Below are 24,632 nucleotides of genomic sequence, written 5' to 3'. Positions count from 1 at the left end.
ATGGCAGGGGCATTCTTCAACCCAAAAGGCATGACCCTAAACTGGTAGAGTCCCTCTGGTGTTGAGAACGCCGTCTTTTCCTTGGCATGGTCCGTCAGAGCTATTTGCCCATAGCCTGAGGTGAGGTCAAATGTGCTCACAAATTTGGCAGCACCTATGGTGTCCACGAGCTCATCAGCCCGGGGTAGTGGGTGCGCGTCAGTTTTGGTGACGGCATTGACTCCTCGGTAGTCCACACAGAACCTCCAATCCTTGGTACCGGCCTGGGAACTTGCCTTGGGGACAAGGACCACTGGACTGGACCAGGGACTGGTTGAGGGTTCAATAACACCCAGATCCAACATCTTGGCGACCTCAGCCTGGATGTGGTTCTTAACCGTATCTGACATTCGGTAGCTCCTGCTCTTGACAGGCACGCTGTCACCAGTGTCAATCTCGTGCTTACACCACGGTGTAAGGCCTGGCGTCAGCGAAAACAGAGAGGCATACTGCTGGAGCAAAGTCCTGCAGGCCCTCTGCTGCTCCGTTGTCAAATCTGGAGAGAGCTGTACTCCCTCCACTGAGCCATCCTGAGGGTTGCTATGCAGCAAATCAGGAAGGGGCTCACTCTCATCCTCTTCTTGCTCTGAAGCCAGCAAGAGACATGAGACTTCTGCTCGCCTGTGGAACGGCTTGAGCCTATTAACATGGAATACCTGAGGGGCTACCCCGGGGATTCCCATGTCAACCAGACAATTGACCTCGCCCATCTTGGAGACTATCCGGAAGGGTCCAGTCCATTTATCTGCCAATGCCCGAGGCTTGGTAGGCTCCATCACGAGGACCTCCTGTCCCGGAGTCCACTCCACTTGCGATGCTTTAAGGTCATGCCAGTATTTGTTCAATTCCTGGCTAGCCTTGAGATTCGCCGTTGCTTGTCCCATCATCTGTGTCATCCTCCGTCTGAGGCCTAACACATAGTCCCCCACTTGCTTGGCGGGACCGGGAGGGGTGGCTTCCAAACCTTTTCTGATCAAGGTGAGGGGCCCCCTCACGGGATGTCCAAAGAGCAACTCAAAGGGGCTGAAACCAACACCCTCTTGAGGTACCTCTCGGTAAGCGAACAGCAGGAATGGCAGGAGGAGATCCCATTGCCTCCTTAGGGGCTCTTCCAAAGCACCTAGCATGCCCTTGAGAGTTTTATTATATCTCTCAACCAGACCATTGGTCTGGGGTGGTAAGAAGTGGAGAACTTATAGGTTACCCCGCACTCTTTCCACATGGTCTTCATGTAACTAGACATGAAGTTGGATCCTCGTTCAGAGACAACCTCCTTGGGGAATCCAACACGGGTGAAAATGCCCAGGAGAGCCCAGGCAACCACCTTGGCCGTAACTGTCCGAAGGGGTATAGCCTCAGGGTACCTGGTGGCATGAGCTACCAAAACCAGGATGAACCGATGGCCACCTGACGTGGGAGGGTCAAGGGGACCAACAATGTCGATGCCCATCCTCTCAAACGATGTGCCAACCACTGGCAATGGCTGCAGTGGGGCAATGACACTGCCTTCAGACTTGCAAGACAACTGACAAGTTGGGCAGGTCCTGCAGTGGGACTCCACTTCTACTCCCATCCGAGGCCAGTAGAAATGGGTAGAGAGCCTCTGCTTAGTCTTCTTGGTACCAAGATGACCAGCCAAGGGCACCTCATGCGCCAACTGCAGTGGGAAGGGCCTGTAAACCTGGGGTACCACCAACCTCTTGAGGGCACCAGGTTCAGGCTTAGTGGGCTCACAAACAAGGAGCTCACCCTCCCAATAAATCCGGAAAGTCCTAGGCACTTCGCCTTGTGCCTGGGACAGGGCCTGTTTCCTCAGACCCTCGAGAGAGGGACACTCTCTCTGTCCTTTACAGAAGTCTGCCCGGGGGGTCCCCCTTCAGCCAACAAGCATTGAAGATCGGGATGATCCTCCGGGTTGAGAACCTCTCCCACAGGAGAGTCTTCTGGCTCTTCTCCCACAGGAGTTGAGACGGGGTTTGCCACTGGACCCAGCCGGTCCGGAGCATGGATCCCAATGGGTGCTGTAGGAACAGCAGGAAGAGAAGGGGCTCCCTCCACAGAGGTAGCCTTCTTGCTCTTCCTTCGTCGTGCCTTAGGCCGCGCATTCGGCTCGGGTACCTGACTCACAGCCAGACCCGGTGTCACCTGTGACCTAGTGACCGCAGCAGCAGTCATGGGAAGACCATCCGTGATCAAACCCAACTCGACTAGATCGTTACCTAACAGAATGTTAGCAGGGACGTTGTCCTGAACCAGGACAGGAAGCTTTGCTGTCTTGTCTCCAATTACGAGTGTGACTCGGGCTACAGGCGATAATTTGGGAGGCCCACCAGCTAACCTGGTGGTTCTCAGAGGAGCAGCTACATAGTCCTCTGGCTTGAGCAGGGTCCTGTCCACCACTGTCATGCTTGCCCCAGTGTCTCTCAAACCAGTAGAAGGCTGGCCATTCAGGAGGACACTTCTAAAAAATCTACGGGTGTTCTGTGGGATAGTCGCCAGTACTTCCGCGTACTGGTCCCAGGCCCCAAGGGACACTAAGGAAATCTCTACGGGAGCACCAAAAGTGATTCCGGTAGAGGAGGGGAGGACGGCGGTCTCCACCTCAGACATGGGGTAAGGGTAGGTCAGGCTGACAGCCTGTACTCCGAGTGCCTTACCTTTACACTTGGAGTCACCCCTTTTGTGATCCAGAGCCCCACAGTCCCAACAAGTGCCGGGAGTGCGGGGTACGGTACTGGAACCACCGGGAGCCTGCTTTGCAGCAGGTGGACCACTACTCTTATTCCCACCCACAGATGACTTATCCCCACTAGATTTTTGGGTCTTAGGAGAGGAGGGTTTAGGTTTATTCGACTGTGACTGCTTTTGGGACTCCTCAGCTTTCTGAGAGGCCCCCTTTTCTTTGTCCTTGTCCTTCCCACTGGAGTCCTTAGGGGACACCCGGTGGGAGACCCACTTGTCAGCCAACCTAGCCAGCTTAAAGGGATCTAAAATGTTCTGGTCAGCAACATACTGACGCAGCTCTGGTGAACAGGCTTCAGAAAAATGCTCATAAAACAATAGGTGGGACAATTCAACAAAAGTTTTCACCTTGTAACCGTCAATCCACCCCATCATATTCATGTGCGCAGCACTCACCCAGTCGACCCAAGACACATTCTCTCTTTTCTTAAAATCCCTGAACCTTTTAAGGTATTGGGTAGGTGTCTTGCCAAACTTGGCAATCAAAGCAGATTACATACACTCATACTGACCCCGTTCTTCCATACTCAGCTTCAGAATACAGTCTTTTGCAGTTTGAGGCACTCTGCTTAGCAAACACTTAGCCCAATCTCTTTTGTCAACATCATGAATTGCACAAGCCATTTGAAACGCTTCAATCCATTGGAGGATATCAGAACCCTCCGAAAACACACCAACCAAATCCTTCAAAAATTTAGTGGTTGGGGACCTGACACTCTTACTGGGTTTCGCTGAAGTCTCCACTCGAGCTTTCTCTAGCTGGATTCTCTGACATTCAGTGTCCTATCTTTGAGTTCAAGATCCCTATTCTTGAGTTCCACTTGTTGAGCCAACTCCTCCTTCTTAAGCTCAGCATCTATCTCCAACTCGCGATATTCAAAGGCCAATTTCATCCTTAATAACTCAAGCTCCAAGGTACTGCTGGGGTTCGGAACAGAGGCAGCAGGAATGGCGGCATTCCCAGAAACAGATTCAGTAGAAACCCTAGGGACAGAGAGTCCCCATTGGTTGTATTCCCCCCCTCATCAAGAGTTTCACCATCGGTCTGGTAGTCCACCAGTGCAGCTATCAGCTCAGCCCTAGACTTATCCACAAAGTCTAACTCCCTGGCTTCACAAGCACTCTGGAGAGCCTCTAAGCTCATCCGAGTCAATTTACCATTCGCAATAGACTCCATTGCGTGTAATGCAGTTATTTTGTACACACCCAAACCTTAATCGAACAAAGTGCGGATATTTTGTAAGTGGCACGGTTATACACTGAGTCTTAAAACCATAAACATCCCACCGCTGCCACCAGTGCAAAGACCGGTGGGGGGTGTCTGTACTTCCGCTCTCTATATGGTAGAGGAGAGGCACAGAGGACCCCAGCCAAGATTCTCTATTATTGGTAACGTAGTCGAGCAATCAAGGCCTAGCTTCTCAGGAGGTGATGCGGGCTGGTTCTTAAGTACAGTGTAGTCCCTGAACCCCCACAAAGGAATGTCCACACACTGTATTACTGAAAACACAGTCTTTATATAATTAATATTCGAAGGTATGTACACGATCACAATAACGCACTTTGTACTCGGAAGTCAATGATGATAAATATATACACGTCTAGAGTGGTACCACTAATGTTATCAAATCTCATTAAAGTGCATCAACTGTACGGTTAAAATGTCACACAGATCAATAACGAGTAAACCAGCAATAGAGATAGGAAGGAACGCAATATGGTTGAAACAATAGGCAGAATGCTGACCCCTACCAATAGGCACAGTTCTGTGTGGAGATCCCCCCACCTGGGCAACCGGAAAATAAAGATATATAGCACAAGCCCAGTCCAAATGTTCAGTAGTCTTACTTCTTCCTGTTAAGGTTTTACCCCCCCAATGTACCTGGTGGAGTAGAGTTCTCTGACGATGCACCGACCGATCCTTCTTGAGTGCCTCCCTTTCAGGTGGGAGCCACGGATCGTCGAGAGGTGTCGGGGAACTTGGCGTTTGATGTCAGAGAATCGACGGCCCTCCTTGAGTGCCCTCCCTTTAAGGCAGGAGTCACGGGTCGTCGAACGTCCGACGGTGAACAGGGTGAACTACGGCAAGGAAGTGACAGCTTCGTTCCTAGCGGTGCTCGTCGACGACAGAGCGTTGGCGTCCTGCAAGGAAGAGGCGTGCGGGGAACCTCGGTGACAATAGTTCTGGACCGCAAATAGATGAGGAAGAACTGTGGCCCAGCAAGGGCGTCGAGTCGTCGGCGTCTCTGCGGTCTGTAGGTGGCGGGAAACCCACCGGTGGATACTCCTCGGCGCGTCGACGGTCAGGCCTTCTCCAGCGGGAGACAAGCGGATGACGATGCAGACGAGAGCGTCCGATGATCAATGAAAGTTCTTAGGCAAACGGGAGCACAGCGGCTCCGGTCGGCGACGGCGGTCGTCGACAGTGGCGGACAACAGTCCGAGTGCTTCTCCTTGGAGTTCCGCAGCAGTCTCCGTATCGGGTCGGCAGCCTGTCGTAGGTCTGTCTACCAGGGAGCGTTGGCAAAGATCAGCTGCGCACGATTGTCCGTCGTTGCTCGGGAAGATGGCGCCGTACCAGGTCCTCTCTGGGTCAGTCCTTGGAGGCACAACAGCTTTCAGATTGTGAAGAAGAGCAACAGCAAGTCTTCTCGTCCAGCAGGGCTTCAAGGTCAAGCGTCAGTTAATCCAGTTACTCGTCGTAGTGGAGACTTCAGCTTCTGAACACAATTCCTAGCAGTGAGAGGTCCCCAGATATGCTGTTGATCTCCCATTCATTCCGCTGGGTCACACTCAAGCATCCAATCACGACAACGGGCATTCATGCAGGCAGGTACTCAATCAGGCACATGAGGTATTCAGGCCATTCACTTCTCTCCAGACACTCACAACAAGTTATGTGTATTGGGACAAGTACCGAGCCATTCAACACTCCAAGCTGCATTCATACCGGTTTCTGGCAGGGTTGTCTCAGTCATTGTGTCAACCACCAGATACTAGACACCCACAACACAGAATGCATATTCGTCACACACTCTATTCACCCCGGTCCCACCCACAGGAGGTACCCACAACATACATCACCGGGAAGGCTCCAGCCAGTCTGACTGGGCCTTCACAACAACACCATATATGGCTCTTCCATCCAACAGCCAGTCAGGGGGAAGGGACAGAGTCAGGGCTTCCCAGGACTTTGGGAAAACAAGGTAATGGGTAATAGAAAGCAAGAGGCCACCGGGGCCATGTTGTTTTCCATCAGGAATCAACTGATCCCAATGGCAGGGCCGGGGTATCCCAAAATGGAGGATACTCCGCGCACCTGTCAAATTCAGCATGGAGCTGCCACCAGCCCATACCCTGCTCTGTGGGCCACCCACAGGTGCCCAAAAACATACACTAGGGGCACAGGGTTGTACCCCCACCCATGGGTGCCATAAGGGTATCCCACGGGTCCATTCACCAAACCAAAAGAAAGAGAGCTGCACCGCCAGGAGTCCCACATGAACTCCTGCGCGGAAAACACAACAGAACACACGATAAAAAGCAGTAAAGGACAAGGATATGGAGGCCCTGTCCCTCCGATGTATTTCCAGCATCACAACCTGCAAGGATCATAGGACCTGAGCATGTGAGTCCAGGAAATGGACAATGCATATTCATCTTCTGTTCCTCTCTGCCCCACCAAGGGCTTGCTAACAGTTACAAGCTCTATATGATTGTATTACTAATCATTAGAACTCTGTGATTTAAGCACAAACTAGGGAGATACTGGCACTATCATTTAGCCTTGAGGTAGTCTACTCTGACAGTGTCAAGACGGACGTAGAGTGTCTCAGGAGTCTCCACTTTCCCTGATTCTCTTCAATATTTTCATCCACCCCCTGTCTGGATCATTGATTTTTGATGCGGCTGCTACATCTAAGGTTGTGACACCTAATGGAAGGTGCCAACGGACAGCCAAAGGTTTTAGAGTCAATAGCAGACGGTGTGCAGGCAGTGCAGCCGTGGTTGAGGACTAACAAGCTCCAATTGAATGGAAGGGCACTTTAGGTCACTATCTGGAAAGTCGTAGAGTAGTATGTGCTCCTGTGTTGATTTAAAAAAAAAAATCTGAAATATGTATATTTTTGATGCATATTTTTACTGAGAAATTAAAATTTTATGTATTTCTTAGTATGGTAGGCACTTTGACATTGACGTGTTGGATCAGACCGGACCAACATTCTGCATTTTATTTGTGATTTGTGATTTTTATGGGTTGTGTGTTGGGAAATTAAACTATTATTGACTGATGGCCCGACTATGGCTTCCTGGCTGGGATCCCAGAGAAAATTATCCAGTGGGAGCAACTGGGGCAAAATGAAGCAGTCTGCATGATCTATGGAACGAGATTGCCTGACCCGCTATGATAGCATTAGAGTCCTGATGTATTCTGGACCGATGGTATATGGTAAGATGCGCATGTTGAAATTGTGCTGCACCTCGAAGTGGTTAAGATCTTTGCTGTGTGCTCTACAAATAATGTCAAGCAAACAGCCAATCATATGCAACTCCTAGTCCCCTGGTGACAGACTCAGCAAGTGTTATTAGTGGTTCCTGCCCTATATCAATAACACCTTCTTCCTATCAATATTTGTATGTAAAGAAGGACTTGCACCCTGATTCGTGGAAAAGCAAAAGAGACACACTAAATACATAATAGAGTCTAGTGCAAGGGTCTGCAACCAGCGTCTCCCCAGATGATTTGGATTACAGCTCCCATGATCCCTCACCATTTATTATCCTGGCTAGGGCTGATGGGAGTAGTAGTACAAAACATATTTTGCTCTTATACCTGGATATTAGAAAAATCTATTTGGGGCCTTTGTTTTTAGCTAGAAAAATGAGAACTACATTGCAGGCACTACACCTAATGCTGTATGGCGGGTGACAGTCTAGTGGTCCATTCTGTGCCAAACTACCTGTATAGGGCTTGGAGATGGAGCTAGATGAATGTGACCGAAATGATTGGGCCAAACCTTTCTTCTCATATTTCCTCTCTTGTCTTGTCTGCCTTGTCTCACAGCATTGATCTGGGATATATTGCAAATTTATTGTATATCTCGTCCAGGTGTACACTGCTGAATGCTAGGGACTTAACTGCATGAGAGTGCTGTAAAATATCTTATTTTTAGAAGGATCGACCCGAGATTACTGAATAGTACTATGGGCTTAGATTCTGATGTATGTACAACCCAGGACAGATAGACAGATGGATGATTTATGTTTCCAATTCCTAGAAGTGTTAATGATTGTATAATGATGTTTTGGATTTGCAATGTTCTTGATTTTATAGCTTTGCCGAATAGAGCAGAAAAGATTGATTGACATCTGGAGAGCCAAATGTTGCAAAACACTACTCTAGTTTATGAAAGTCTTCAAACATACATATTAAAAGGGAACGTATTGTAAAATTGCAAATTTTCAAAAGGACATTTTGCTTTAGCGTGCTCCGGAGAAGTGGTTATCAGGGCAATAGAGAATATGTGAATCCAAGTGACGTGGCACTCAGTGCCCCACTGTGAACAGATATGCTTGGCTTTTTTGGGGGGCAGATATCTGGAGTAATAGCCTTTTTTGTTTTTCTTTACAGACAGTGCTCTCTTTACCTATGACCGCAAAGATACCTGTAGGATCGGTTTGCCTCCAGTTGCTACCGAGGACCTTTATCACGAGCGAGCCATCAAATTAGGAAAGGTGGAGTCGACACCCCATATTATCTTCAATCCAAAAGGCCAGATGTTTGTTACACGTGGAAAGGAGCTGTATAAAGGTCCAACACCCTCAGCACCGTGGGAGAACTGGTTTGAACAGGCGAAATGTGTTGGTAGAAGTGTGTGGGATCAGTTTCAGATCCTGTGTTTCAGTCCTGCAGGTGACCTTTATGCTTTGACCTACCCGGGTATATTGTATAAAGGCCCGGAACCTGATAATGAGCATGTGCCCTGGCTCTATAGCAGAGCTAAAGTGATAGACAACTTGTCACAACATTCTATATTTGGCCTTTTCTTTGACCCAGAAGGCACTCTGTATGGCATTGTTGGTGAGCAACTTCGCAGAAGTCCTCCTTTATTCAAAGTAGACCAGGACTGGCTTCAAAATAGCATTGTAGTAGGAGCAAGTGGATGGAACAGACTGTTTAATGTTAGGTTTAGCTATGATGGTAATCTGTGGGGCATTTCCACCTACGGAGATCTGTTGACAGCACCACCCCCATCAGACCCAAATGAGGACTGGCAAAGGACAGCCAGAAAGGTGGGCACACTCTATAGGAGGTATGGACATATGTCCTTCATAAGGGATAGAACTATCAAGAAAGTTCTACATGTCGAATTCCTGACAGACACTGGAAAAGTCCTTTCCACTGAGCCGATGCTGGTACAAGAGCAGTCATATAACAACAAGGACAGCACCACTCCAATGAAAGAATTATTTGAGTAAGTGTCCAGTTTTATTTTGTCTGATTTTAAACATATGATTTATGTTCATTCTAATCCTTTCCCCGCCTGTTGCACTCCGCCACACTTACCCACCCAGCCACATGTGGTGGTGATGCATGGACATAGTATCTATCTAATTACCTCTTCCTCTACTCCCAGCAACCTGTGATGGTGATGCTTGGCCATAGTAACTACTGCCTCCTGCTCTACTCCCAGGAACTTGTGGTGATGATGCATGGCCATACAATCTAACTTCTGGCTCTCCCTTTACTCCCAGCCACCTGTTGTGGTGATGCTTGGCCATGAAAACTATATACTTCCTCTTCTTCTACTCCCAGCCACCTACAGTGGTTATGCTTGGCCATAAAAATTATCTTCTGCCTCTTCCTCTACTACCAGCCACCTGTGGTGGTGATGCTTGGCCATACAATCTAATGTTTGCCTCTTCCTCTACTCCCAGCCACCTGTGATGGTGATGTTTGGCATAAAATCTAAGCTCTGCCTTATCCTCTACTCCCTGCGACCTGTGGTGTTGGAGCTTGGCCATAGAAACTAACTTCTGCCTCTTCCTCTACTCCCAACCACCTGTGATGGTGATGCTTGGCCATAGAATATTTCTTCTGCCTCTTCCTCTACTCCAAGCCACCTGTGATGGTGATGTTTGGCCATAGAATATTTCTTCTGCCTCTTCCTCTACTCCCAGCCACCTGTGGTGGTGGTGATGCTTGGCCATAAAATTCAACTTCTGTCTCTTTCTCTACTCCCAGTGATGGTGATTCTTGGCCATATAATCTAAATACTGGCTCTTCTTATCTACTCCCATCCACCTGTGGTGGTGATGCTTGGCCATAGAATCTAACTTCTGCTCTTCCTCTACTCCCAGCCACCTGTGGTGGTGGTGGTGCTTAGCCAACTAATCTATCTTCTTGCTGTTCCTCTGCTTCCAGCCACCTGTGGTGGTGGTAATGCTCAGCCATAGAATTTAACTTCTGCCTCATCCTCTACTCCCAGCAAGCCGTGTTGGTGAGGCTTAGCCATAGAATCTATCTTCTGCCTCTTCCTCTACTCTCAGCCACCCGTTATGGTCATGCTTGGCTATAGAATATATCTACTGCCTCTTCGTCTACTCCCAGCCACTTGTGGTAGTGACACTTGGCCATAGAATATTTCTTCTGCCTCTTCCTCTACTACCAGCCACCTGTGGTGGTGATGCTTGGCCATACAATCTAATGTCTGTCTCTTCCTCTACTCCCAGCCACCTGTGATGGTGATGTTTGGCAATAGAATATATATACTGCCTTTTCCCCTACTCCCAGCCACCTGTGATGGTGTTGTTTGGAAATAGAATATATCAACTGCCTCTTACTCTACTCCCAGCCACCTGTGGTGGTGATGCTTGGCATAAATCTAAGCTCTGCATCATCCTATACTCCCCATGATGGTGATTATTGGCCATGGAATCTAGCTACTGGCTCTTCCTCTACTCCCAGCCACTTGTGGTAGTGACACTTGGCCATAGAATATTTCTTCTGCCTCTTCCTCTACTACCAGCCACCTGTGGTGGTGATGCTTGGCCATACAATCTAATGTTTGCCTCTTCCTCTACTCCCAGCCACCTGTGATGGTGATGCTTGGCATAAAATCTAAGCTCTGCCTTATCCTCTACTCCCAGCGACCTGTGGTGGTGATGCTTGGCCATAGTAACTACTGCCTCCTGCTCTACTCCCAGGAACTTGTGGTGATGATGCATGGCCATACAATCTAACTTCTGGCTCTCCCTTTACTCCCAGCCACCTGTTGTGGTGATGCTTGGTCATAAAAATTATCTACTGCCTCTTCCTCTACTCCCAGCCACTTGTGGTAGTGACACTTGGCCATACAATATTTCTTCTGCCTCTTCCTCTACTACCAGCCACCTGTGGTTGTGATGCTTGGCCATAAAATCTAATGTTTGCCTCTTCCTCTACTCCCAGCCACCTGTGATGGTGATGTTTGGCATATAATCTAAGCTCTGCCTTATCCCTTACTCCCAGCGACCTGTGGTGTTGGAGCTTGGCCATAGAAACTAACTTCTTGCTGTTCCTCTGCTTCCAGCCACCTGTGGTGGTGGTAATGCTCAGCCATAGAATTTAACTTCTGCCTCATCCTCCACTCCCAGCAAGCCGTGTTGGTGATGCTTGGCCATAGAATCTATCTTCTGCCTCTTCCTCTACTCCCAGTGATGGTGATTATTGGCCATAGAATCTAGCTACTGGCTCTTCCTCTCTACTCCCATCCACCTGTGGTGGTGATGCTTTGCCATAGAATCAAACTTCTGCTTCTTCCTCTACTCCCAGCCACCTGTGGTGTTGGTGCTTTGCCATAGAATCCAACTTCTGCCTCTTCCTCTACTCCCAGCCACCTGTGGTGTTGGTGCTTTGCCATAGAATCCAACTTCTGCCTCTTCCTCTACTCCCAGCCACCTGTGGTGTTGGTGCTTTGCCATATAATCCAACTTCTGCCTCTTCCTCTACTCCCAGCCACCTGTGGTGTTGGAGCTTGGCCATAGAAACTAACTTCTGCCTCTTCCTCTACTCCCAACCACCTGTGATGGTGATGCTTGGCCATAGAATATTTCTTCTGCCTCTTCCTCTACTCCAAGCCACCTGTGATTGTGATGTTTGGCCATAGAATATTTCTTCTGCCTCTTCCTCTACTCCAAGCCACCTGTGATTGTGATGTTTGGCCATAGAATATTTCTTCTGCCTCTTCCTCTACTCCCAGCCACCTGTGGTGGTGGTGATGCTTGGCCATAAAATTCAACTTCTGTCTCTTCCTCTATTCCCAGTGATGCTGATTCTTGGCCATATAATCTAAATACTGGCTCTTCTTATCTACTCCCAACCACCTGTGGTGGTGCTTAGCCAACTAATCTATCTTCTTGCCGTTCCTCTGCTTCCAGCCACCTGTGGTGGTGGTAATGCTCAGCCATAGAATTTAACTTCTGCCTCATCCTCTACTCTCAGCCACCCGTGATGGTCATGCTTGGCCATAGAATCTATCTACTGCCTCTTCCTCTACTCCCAGCCACTTGTGGTAGTGACACTTGGCCATAGAATATTTCTTCTGCCTCTTCCTCTACTACCAGCAACCTGTGGTGGTGATGCTTGACCACAGAATTTATCTTCTGCCTCTTTCTCTACTCCCAGCCACCTGTGGTGGTGATGTTTGGCAATAGAATATATCCACTGCCTCTTCCTCTACTCCCAGCCACCTGTGGTGGTGATGCTTGGCATAAATCTAAGCTCTGCATCATCCTATACTCCCCGTGATGGTGATTATTGGCCATGGAATCTAGCTACTGGCTCTTCCTCTACTCCCAGCCACTTGTGGTAGTGGCACTTGGCCATAGAATATTTCTTCTGCCTCTTCCTCTACTACCAGCCACCTGTGGTGGTGATGCTTGGTCATACAATCTAATGTTTGCCTCTTCCTCTACTCCCAGCCACCTGTGATGATGATGCTTGGCATAAAATCTAAGCTCTGCCTAATCCTCTACTCCCAGCGACCTGTGGTGTTGGAGCTTGGCCATAGAAACTAACTTCTGCCTCTTCCTCTACTCCCATCCACCTCTGGTGGTGATGCTTTGTCATAGAATCTAACTTCTGCCTCTTCCTTTACTCCAAGCCACCTGTGATTGTGATGCTTGGCATAGAATATTTCTTCTGCCTCTTCCTCTACTCCCAGCCACCTGTGGTGGTGATGCTTGGCCATAAAATTCAACTTCTGTCTCTTCCTCTACTCCCGGTGATGGTGATTCTTGGCCATATAATCTATATACTGGCTCTTCTTATCTACTCCCATCCACCTGTGGTGGTGATGCTTGACCATAGAATCTAACTTCTGCTCTTCCTCTACTCCCAGCCACCTGTGGTGGTGCTTAGCCAACTAATCTATCTTCTTGCTGTTCCTCTGCTTCCAGCCACCTGTGGTGGTGGTAATGCTCAGCCATAGAATTTAACTTCTGCCTCATCCTCTACTCCCGGCAAGACGTGTTGGTGATGCTTGGCCATAGAATCTATCTTCTGCCTCTTCCTCTACTCTCAGCCACCTGTGATGGTCATGCTTGGCTATAGAATAAATCTACTGCCTCTTCCTCTACTCCCAGTGATGGTGATTATTGGCCATAGAATCTAGCTACTGGCTCTTCCTCTCTACTCCCATCCACCTGTGGTGGTGATGCTTTGCCATAGAATCAAACTTCTGCCTCTTCCTCTACTCCCAGCCACCTGTGGTGTTGGTGCTTGGCCATAGAAACTAACTTCTGCCTCTTCCTCTACTCCCAACCACCTGTGATGGTGATGCTTGGCCATAGAATATTTCTTCTGCCTCTTCCTCTACTCCAAGCCACCTGTGATTATGATGCTTGGCCATAGAATATTTCTTCTGCCTCTTCCTCTACTCCCAGCCACCTGTGGTGGTGATGCTTGGCATAAAATTCAACTTCTGTCTCTTCCTCTACTCCCAGTGATGGTGATTCTTGGCAATATAATCTATATACTGGCTCTTCTTATCTACTCCCATCCACCTGTGGTGGTGATGCTTGGCCATAGAATCTAACTTCTTCTCTTCCTCTACTCCCAGCCACCGGTGGTGGTGGTGGTGCTTAGCCAACTAATCTATCTTATTGCTGTTGCTCTGCTTCCAGCCACCTGTGGTGGTGGTAATGCTCAGCCATAGAATTTAACTTCTAACTTCTGCCTCATCCTCTACTCCCAGCAAGCCGTGTTGGTGATGCTTGGCCATAGAATCTATCGTCTGCCTCTTCCTCTACTCTCAGCCACCCGCGATGTTCATGCTTGGCTATAGAATACATCTACTGCCTCTTCCTCTACTCCCAGCCACTTGTGGTTGTGACACTTGGCCATAGAATATTTCTTCTGCCTCTTCCTCTACTACCAGCCACCTGTGGTGGTGATGCTTGGCCATACAATCTAATGTTTGCCTCTTCCTCTACTCCCAGCCACCTGTGATGGTGATGCTTGGCATAAAATCTAAGCTCTACCTTATCCTCTACTCCCAGCGACCTGTGGTGTTGGAGCTTGCCATAGAAACTAACTTCTGCCTCTTCCTCTACTCCCATCCACCTGTGGTGGTGATGCTTTGCCATAGAATCTAACTTCTGCCTCTTCCTCTACTCCAAGCCACCTGTTATTGTGATGCTTGGCATAGAATATTTCTTCTGCCTCTTCCTCTACTCCCAGCCACCTGTGGTGGTGATGCTTGGCCATAAAATTCAACTTCTGTCTCTTCCTCTACTCCCAGTGATGGTGATTCTTGGCCATATAATCTATATACTGGCTCTTCTTATCTACTCCCATCCACCTGTGGTGGTGATGCTTGACCACAGAATCTAACTTCTGCTCTTCCTCTACTCCCAGCCACCTGTGGTGGTGCTTAGCCAACTAATCTATCTTCTTGCTGTTCCTCTGCTTCCAGCCACTTGTGGTGGTGGTAATGCTCAGCCATAGAATTTAACTTCTGCCTCATCCTCTACTCCCAGCAAGCCGTGTTGGTGATACTTGGCCATAGAATCTATCTTCTGCCTCTTCCTCTACTCTCAGCCACCCGTGATGGTCATGCTTGGCTATAGAATATATCTTACTGCCTCTTCCTCTACTCCCAGTGATGGTGATTATTGGCCATAGAATCTAGCTACTGGCTCTTCCTCTCTACTCCCATCCACCTGTGGTGGTGATGCTTTGCCATAGAATCAAACTTCTGCCTCTTCCTCTACTCCCAGCCACCTGTGGTGTTGGTGCTTGGCCATAGAAACTAACTTCTGCCTCTTCCTCTACTCCCAACAACCTGTGATGGTGATGCTAGGCCATATAATATTTCGTCTGCCTCTTCCTCTACTCCAAGCCACATGTGATTATGATGCTTGGCCATAGAATATTTCTTCTGCCTCTTCCTCTACTCCCAGCCACCTGTGGTGGTGGTGGTGCTTAGCCAACTAATCTATCTTATTGCTGTTGCTCTGCTTCCAGCCACCTGTGGTGGTGGTAATGCTCAGCCATAGAATTTAACTTCTAACTTCTGCCTCATCCTCTACTCCCAGCAAGCCGTGTTGGTGATGCTTGGCCATAGAATCTATCGTCTGCCTCTTCCTCTACTCTCAGCCACCCGCGATGGTCATGCTTGGCTATAGAATATATCTACTGCCTCTTCCTCTACTCCCAGCCACTTGTGGTTGTGACACTTGGCCATAGAATATTTCTTCTGCCTCTTCCTCTACTACCAGCCACCTGTGGTGGTGATGCTTGGCCATACAATCTAATGTTTGCCTCTTCCTCTACTCCCAGCCACCTGTGATGGTGATGCTTGGCATAAAATCTAAGCTCTACCTTATCCTCTACTCCCAGCGACCTGTGGTGTTGGAGCTTGCCATAGAAACTAACTTCTGCCTCTTCCTCTACTCCCATCCACCTGTGGTGGTGATGCTTTGCCATAGAATCTAACTTCTGCCTCTTCCTCTACTCCAAGCCACCTGTTATTGTGATGCTTGGCATAGAATATTTCTTCTGCTCTTCCTCTACTCCCAGCCACCTGTGGTGGTGATGCTTGGCCATAAAATTCAACTTCTGTCTCTTCCTCTACTCCCAGTGATGGTGATTCTTGGCCATATAATCTATATACTGGCTCTTCTTATCTACTCCCATCCACCTGTGGTGGTGATGCTTGACCACAGAATCTAACTTCTGCTCTTCCTCTACTCCCAGCCACCTGTGGTGGTGCTTAGCCAACTAATCTATCTTATTGCTGTTGCTCTGCTTCCAGCCACCTGTGGTGGTGGTAATGCTCAGCCATAGAATTTAACTTCTGCCTCATCCTCTACTCCCAGCAAGCCGTGTTGGTGATACTTGGCCATAGAATCTATCTTCTGCCTCTTCCTCTACTCTCAGCCACCCGTGATGGTCATGCTTGGCTATAGAATATATCTTACTGCCTCTTCCTCTACTCCCAGTGATGGTGATTATTGGCCATAGAATCTAGCTACTGGCTCTTCCTCTCTACTCCCATCCACCTGTGGTGGTGATGCTGTGCCATAGAATCAAACTTCTGCCTCTTCCTCTACTCCCAGCCACCTGTGGTGTTGGTGCTTGGCCATAGAAACTAACTTCTGCCTCTTCCTCTACTCCCAACCACCTGTGATGGTGATGCTAGGCCATATAATATTTCGTCTGCCTCTTCCTCTACTCCAAGCCACATGTGATTATGATGCTTGGCCATAGAATATTTCTTCTGCCTCTTCCTCTACTCCCAGCCACCTGTGGTGGTGATGCGTGGTCATAGTATCTATCTACTACCTCTTCCTCTACTCCCAGCAACCTGTGATGGTGATGCTTGGCCATAGTAACGACTGCCTCCTTCTCTACTCCCAGGAACTTCTGGTGATGATGCATGGCCATACAATCTAACTTCTGGCTCTTCCTTTACTCCCAGCCACCTGTTGTGGTGATGCTTGGCCATAAAAATTATCTACTGCCTCTTCCTCTACTCCCAGCCATTTGTGGTAGTGACACTTGGCCATACAATATTTCTTCTGCCTCTTCCTCTACTACCAGCCACCTGTGGTGGTGATGCTTGGCCATAAAATCTAATGTTTGCCTCTTCCTCTACTCCCAGCCACCTGTGATGGTGATGTTTTGCATAAAATCTAAGCTCTGCCTTATACTCTACTCCCAGCTACCTGTGGTGTTGGAGCTTGGCCATAGAAACTAACTTCTGCTCTTCCTCTACTCCCAGCCACCTGTGGTGGTGCTTAGCCAACTAATCTATCTTCTTGCTGTTCCTCTGCTTCCAGCCACCTGTGGTGGTGGTAATGCTCAGCCATAGAATTTAACTTCTGCCTCATCCTCTACTCCCAGCAAGCCGTGTTGGTGATGCTTGGCCATAGAATCTATCTTCTGCCTCTTCCTCTACTCCCAGTGATGGTGATTATTGGCAATAGAATCTAGCTACTGGCTCTTCCTCTCTAGTCCCATCCACCTGTGGTGGTGATGCTTTGCCATAGAATCAAACTTCTGCCTCTTCCTCTACTCCCAGCCACCTGTGGTGTTGGTGCTTGGCCATAGAAACTAACTTCTGCCTCTTCCTCTACTCCCAGCGACCTGTGGTGTTGGAGCTTGGCCATAGAAACTAACATCTGCCTATTCCTCTACTCCCAACCACCTGTGATGGTGATGCTTGGCCATAGAATATTTCTTCTGCCTCTTCCTCTACTCCAAGCCACCTGTGATTGTGATGTTTGGCCATAGAATATTTCTTCTGCCTCTTCCTCTACTCCCAGCCACCTGTGGTGGTGGTGATGCTTGGCCATAAAATTCAACTTCTGTCTCTTCCTCTACTCCCAGTGATGCTGATTCTTGGCCATATAATCTAAATACTGGCTCTTCTTATCTACTCCCATCCACCTGTGGTGGTGATGCTTGGCCATAGAATATATCTACTGCCTCTTCCTCTACTCCCAGCCACTTGTGGTTGTGACACTTGGCCATAGAATATTTCTTCTGCCTCTTCCTCTACTACCAGCCACCTGTGGTGGTGATGCTTGGCCATACAATCTAATGTTTGCCTCTTCCTCTACTCCCAGCCACCTGTGATGGTGATGTTTGGAAATAGAATATATCCACTGCCTCTTCCTCTACTCCCAGCCACCTGTGGTGGTGATGCTTGGCATAAAATTTAAGCTCTGCCTCATCCTCTACTCCCAGTGATGCTGATTATTGGCCGTATAATCTAGCTACTGGCTCTTCCTCTCTACTCCATCCACCTATGGTGGTGATGCTTTGCCATAGAATCCAACTTCTGCCTCTTCCTCTACTCCCAGCCACCTGTGGTGTTGGAGCTTGGCCATAGAAACTAATTTATGCCTCTTCCTCAACTCCCAACCACCTGTGATGGTGATGCTTGGCCATAGAATATGTCTTCTGCCTCTTTCTCTACTCCAAGCCACCTGTGACTGTGATGCTTGGCCATAGAATATTTCTTCTGCCTCTTCCTCTACTCCCAGCCACCTGTGGTGGTGATGCTTGGCCATAAAATCCAACTTCCGTCTCTTCCTCTACTCCCAGTGATGGTGTTTCTTGGCCATATAAACTATATACTGGCTCTTCTTATCTACTCCCATCCACCTGTGGTGGTGATGCTTGTCCATAGAATCTAACTTCTGCTCTTCCTCTACTCCCAGCCACCTGTGGTGGTGATGTTTGGCCATAGAATCTAACTTCTGCCTCTGCCTCTACTCCCATTCACCTGTGATGGTGATTCCTGGCCATATAATCTATCTACAGCCTTTTTCTCTCTACTTCAAGCCACCTGTGGTGGTGATGCTTGGCCATAGAATCTATCTTCTGTCTTTTCCTCTACTCCCACCCACCTGTGGTGGTGATGCTTGGCCATAGAATATAACTTCTGCCTTTTGCTCTACTCCCAGCCACCTGTGATGGTGATGTTTGGCCATAGAATCTATCTACTGTCTCTTCCTCTACTCCGAGCCACTTGTGATGGTGATGTTTGGCCATACAAAGTAATATCTGCCTCTTCCTCTACTCCCAGCCACCTGTGATGGTGATGCTTGGCCATAGAATCTAAATTCTGCCTCTTCCTATACTCCCAGCCACCTGTGGTGGTGATGCTTGGCCATAGAATGTAACGTTTGCCTCTTCCTCTACTCCCAGCCACCTTTGTTGGTGATGTTTAGCCCTAGAATCTATCTTCTTGCTCTTCCTCTACTCCCAGCCACCTGTGGTGGTGATTCCTGGCCATATAATCTATCTACAGCCTTTTTCTCTCTACTTCAAGCCACCTGTGGTGGTGATGCTTGGCCATAGAATCTATCTTCTGTCTTTTCCTCTACTCCCACCCACCTGTGGTGGTGATGCTTGGCCATTTAATATAACTTCTGCCTTTTGCTCTACTCCCAGCCACCTGTGATGGTGATGTTTGGCCATAGAATCTATCTACTGTCTCTTCCTCTACTCCGAGCCACTTGTGGTGGTGATGCTTGGCCATACAAAGTAATATCTGCCTCTTCCTCTACTCCCTGCCACCTGTGGTGGTGATGCTTGGCCATAGAATCTAAATTCTGCCTCTTCCTATACTCACAGCCACCTGTGGTGGTGATGCTTGGCCATAGAATGTAACGTTTGCCTCTTCCTCTCCTCCCAGCCACCTTTGGTGGTGATGTTTAGCCCTAGAATCTATCTTCTTGCTCTTCCTCTACTCCCGGCCACCTGTGGTGGTGATGCTGGACCATTGAATCTAACTTCCGCCTCTTCCTCTACTCCCTGCCACTTCTGGTGGTGATGCTTGGCCATAGAATTTAACTTCTTCTTCCTCTACTCCCAGCCACCTGTGGTGGTGATGCCTGTCCACATAATCTATCTACTGCCTCTTCGTCTACTCCCAGCCACGTGTGGTGGTGATGCTTGGCTATAGAATCTATCAAATGCCTCTTCCTCTACTCAAAGCCACCTGTGATGGTGAGCTTGGTCATAGAATGTATCTACTGCCTCTTCCTCTACTGCCAGACACCCATCGTGGTGATGCTTGGCCATACAATCTAATGTTTGCCTCTTCCTCTACTCCCAGCCACCTGTGATGGTGAGGCTTGGCATAAAAGCTAAGCTCTGCCTTATCCTCTACTCCCAGCGACCTGTGGTGTTGGAGCTCGGCCATAGAAACTAACTTCTGCCTCTTCCTCTACTCCCATCCACCTGTGGTGGTGATGCTTTGCCATAGAATCTAATTTATGCCTCTTCCTCTACTCCAAGCCACCTGTGATTGTGATGCTTGGCATAGAATATTTCTTCTGCCTCTTCCTCTACTCCCAGCCACCTGTGGTGGTGATGCTTGGCCATAAAATTCAACTTCTGTCTCTTCCTCTACTCCCAGTGATGGTGATTCTTGGCCATATAATCTATATACTGGCTCTTCTTATCTACTCCCATCCACCTGTGGTGGTGATGCTTGGCCATAGAATCTAACTTCTGCTCGTTCTCTACTCCCAGCCACCTTTGGTGGTGGTGGTGCTTAGCCAACTAATCTATCTTCTTGCTGTTCCTCTGCTTTAAGCCACCTGTGGTGGTGGTAATGCTCAGCCACAGAATATAGCTTCTGCCTCTTCCTCTACTCTCAGCCACCCGTGATGGTCATGCTTGGCTATAGAATATATTTACTGTCTCTTCCTCTACTCCCAGTCACCTGTGATTGTGATGCTTGGCCATAGAATCTTTCTTCTGCCTCTTTCTCTACTCCCAGCCTCCTGTGATGGTGATTCCTGGCCATATAATCTATCTACAGCCTTTTTCTCTCTACTTCAAGCCACCTGTGGTGGTGATGCTTGGCCATAGAATCTATCTTCTGCTTTTCCTCTACTCCCAGCCACCTGTGGTGGTGATGCTTGGCCATAGAATATAACTTCTGCCTTTTGCTCTACTCCCAGCCACCTGTGATGGTGATGTTTGGCCATAGAATCTATCTACTGTCGTCTCTTCCTCTACTCCGAGCCACTTGTGGTGGTGATGCTTGGCCATACAAAGTAATATCTGCCTCTTACTCTACTCCCAGCCACCTGTGGTGGTGATGCTTGGCCATAGAATGTAACTTTTGCCTCTTCCTCTACTCCCAGCCACGTTTGGTGGTGATGTTTAGCCTTAGAATCTATCTTCTTGCTCTTCCTCTACTCCCAGCCACCTGTGGTGGTGATGCTGGACCATTGAATCTAACTTCCGCCTCTTCCTCTACTCCCTGCCACTTCTGGTGGTGATGCTTGGCCATAGAATTTAACTTCTTCTTCCTCTACTCCCAACCACCTGTGGTGATGATGCTTGGCAATAGAATCTAAGTTCTGCCTCTTGCTCCACTCCGAGCAAGCTGTGATGGTGAGCTTGGTCATAGAATGTATCTACTGCCTCTTCCTCTACTGCCAGCCACCCATCGTGGTGATGCTTGGCCATACAATCTAATGTTTGCCTCTTCCTCTACTCCCAGCCACCTGTGATGGTGAGGCTTGGCATAAAAGCTAAGCTCTGCCTTATCCTCTACTCCCAGCGACCTGTGGTGTTGGAGCTCGGCCATAGAAACTAACTTCTGCCTCTTCCTCTACTCCCATCCACCTGTGGTGGTGATGCTTTGCCATAGAATCTAATTTCTGCCTCTTCCTCTACTCCCAGCCACCTGTGGTGGTGATGCTTGGCCATAAAATTCAACTTCTGTCTCTTCCTCTACTCCCAGTGATGGTGATTCTTGGCCATATAATCTATATACTGGCTCTTGTTATCTACTCCCATCCACCTGTGGTGGTGATGCTTGGCCATAGAATCTAACTTCTGCTCTTTCTCTACTCCCAGCCACCTTTGGTGGTGGTGGTGCTTAGCCAACTAATCTATCTTCTTGCTGTTCCTCTGCTTTAAGCCACCTGTGGTGGTGGTAATGCTCAGCCATGGAATCTAGCTTCTGCCTCTTCCTCTACTCTCAGCCACCCGTGATGGTCATGCTTGGCTATAGAATATATCTACTGTCTCTTCCTCTACTCCCAGTCACCTGTGATTGTGATGCTTGGCCATAGAATCTTTCTTCTGCCTCTTTCTCTACTCCCAGCCTCCTGTGATGGTGATTCCTGGCCATATAATCTATCTACAGCCTTTTTCTCTCTACTTCAAGCCACCTGTGGTGGTGATGCTTGGCCATAGAATATAACTTCTGCCTTTTGCTCTACTCCCAGCCACCTGTGATGGTGATGTTTGGCCATAGAATCTAAATTCTGCCTCTTCCTCTACTCCGAGCCACTTGTGGTGGTGATGCTTGGCCATACAAAGTAATATCTGCCTCTTCCTCTACTCCCAGCCACCTGTGGTGGTGATGCTTGGCCATAGAATCTAAATTCTGCCTCTTCCTATACTCCCAGCCACCTGTGGTGGTGATGCTTGGCCATAGAATGTAACTTTTGCCTCTTCCTCTCCTCCCAGCCACCTTTGGTGGTGATGTTTAGCCCTAGAATCTATCTTCTTGCTCTTCCTCTACTCCCAGCCACCTGTGGTGGTGATGCTGGACCATTGAATCTAACTTCCGCCTCTTCCTCTACTCCCTGCCACTTCTGGTGGTGATGCTTGGCCATAGAATTTAACTTCTTCTTCCTCTACTCCCAACCACCTGTGGTCGTGATGCTTGGCAATAGAATCTAACTTCTGCCTCTTGCTCCACTCCGAGCAAGCTGTGATGGTGAGCTTGGTCATCGAATGTATCTACTGCCTCTTCGTCTACTGCCAGCCACCCATCGTGGTGATGCTTGGCCATACAATCTAATGTTTGCCTCTTCCTCTACTCCCAGCCACCTGTGATGGTGAGGCTTGGCATAAAATCTAAGCTCTGCCTTATCCTCTACTCCCAGCGACCTGTGGTGTTGGAGCTTGGCCATAGAAACTAACTTCTGCCTCTTCCTCTACTCCCATCCACCTGTGGTGGTGATGCTTTGCCATAGAATCTAATTTCTGCCTCTTCCTCTACTCCAAGCCACCTGTGATTGTGATGCTTGGCATAGAATATTTCTTCTGCCTCTTCCTCTACTCCCAGCCACCTGTGGTGGTGATGCTTGGCCATAAAATTCAACTTCTGTCTCTTCCTCTACTTCCAGTGATGGTGATTCTTGGCCATATAATCTATATACTGGCTCTTCTTATCTACTCCCATCCACCTGTGGTGGTGATGCTTGGCCATAGAATCTAACTTCTGCTCTTTCTCTACTCCCAGCCACATTTGGTGGTGGTGGTGCTTAGCCAACTAATCTATCTTCTTGCTGTTCCTCTGCTTTAAGCCACCTGTGGTGGTGGTAATGCTCAGCCATAGAATCTAGCTTCTGCCTCTTCCTCTACTCTCAGCCACCCGTGATGGTCATGCTTGGCTATAGAATATATCTACTGTCTCTTCCTCTACTCCCAGTCACCTGTGATTGTGATGCTTGGCCATAGAATCTTTCTTCTGCCTCTTTCTCTACTCCCAGCCTCCTGTGATGGTGATTCCTGGCCATATAATCTATCTACAGCCTTTTTCTCCCTACTTCAAGCCACCTGTGGTGGTGATGCTTGGCCATAGAATCTATCTTCTGTCTTTTCATCTACTCCCAGCCACCTGTGGTGGTGATGCTTGGCCATAGAATATAACTTCTGCCTTTTGCTCTACTCCCAGCCACCTGTGATGGTGATGTTTGGCCATAGAATCTATCTACTGTCTCTTCCTCTACTCCGAGCCACTTGTGGTGGTGATGCTTGGCCATACAAAGTAATATCTGCCTCTTCCTCTACTCCCTGCCACCTGTGGTGGTGATGCTTGGCCATAGAATCTAAATTCTGCCTCTTCCTATACTCCCAGCCACCTGTGGTGGGGATGCTTGGCCATAGAATGTAACTTTTGCCTCTTCCTCTACTCCCAGCCACCTTTGGTGGTGATGTTTAGCCCTAGAATCTATCTTCTTGCTCTTCCTCTACTCCCAGCCACTTGTGGTGGTGATGCTGGACCATTGAATCTAACTTCCGCCTCTTCCTCTACTCCCTGCCACTTCTGGTGGTGATGCTTGGCCATAGAATTTAACTTCTTCTTCCTCTACTCCCAACCACCTGTGGTGGTGATGCTTGGCAATAGAACCTAACTTCTGCCTCTTGCTCCACTCCGAGCAAGCTGTGATGGTGAGCTTGGTCATAGAATGTATCTACTGCCTCTTCCTCTACTGCCAGCCACCCATCGTGGTGATGCTTGGCCATACAATCTAATGTTTGCCTCTTCCTCTACTCCCAGCCACCTGTGATGGTGAGGCTTGGCATAAAATCTAAGCTCTGCCTTATCCTCTACTCCCAGCGACCTGTGGTGTTGGAGCTTGGCCATAGAAACTAACTTCTGCCTCTTCCTCTACTCCCAGCCAACTGTGGTGGTGATGCTTGGCCATAGAATCTTTCTAATGCCTCTTCCTCAACTCCCAGCCACATGTGATGGTGAGGTTGGCCATAGAATCTAACTTATGCCTCCTACTCTTCTCCAGTCACCTATGATGGTGGTGTTGGCCACATAATCTATCTTCTGCCTCAGCTATACTCCCAGCCACCTGTGATAGTGATGCTTGGACACAGAATGTTTCTTCTGCCTCTTTCTCTACTCCAGTCAACTATGGTGGTGATGTTTGGCCACAGAATCTATCTTCTGCCTCTTACTCTACTGTCCGACACTTGTGGTGGTGATGGCTGGCCATAGAATCCATTTTCTGGCTCTCTCTCTACTCCTTGCATGCTGTGATGGTGATGCTTGCCATAGACTCTAACCTCTGCCTCTTCCTATACT

The 24,632-nt window shown here is 48.6% G+C and overlaps 1 protein-coding gene across 1 annotated transcript in view; it reads left to right on the top strand.

The window, feature by feature from the left end:
* The window catches only part of LOC138516892 (uncharacterized), a 145,828-nt gene that overhangs the window by 54,306 nt on the left and 66,890 nt on the right, over window positions 1–24,632 (top strand). Inside the window, exon 3 of the mRNA XM_069632346.1 lies at window positions 8,414–9,257. Coding sequence (XP_069488447.1) covers window positions 8,414–9,257 — 844 coding nt within the window. The remainder of the gene's footprint in view (window positions 1–8,413; window positions 9,258–24,632) is intronic.

Source organism: Ambystoma mexicanum, chromosome 6q (genome assembly GCF_040938575.1).
Source record: "Ambystoma mexicanum isolate Mex_15411 chromosome 6q, UKY_AmexF1_1, whole genome shotgun sequence".
Taxonomy (NCBI): Eukaryota; Metazoa; Chordata; class Amphibia; order Caudata; family Ambystomatidae; genus Ambystoma; species Ambystoma mexicanum.
This window is presented reverse-complemented; position numbering and strand designations above follow the sequence as displayed.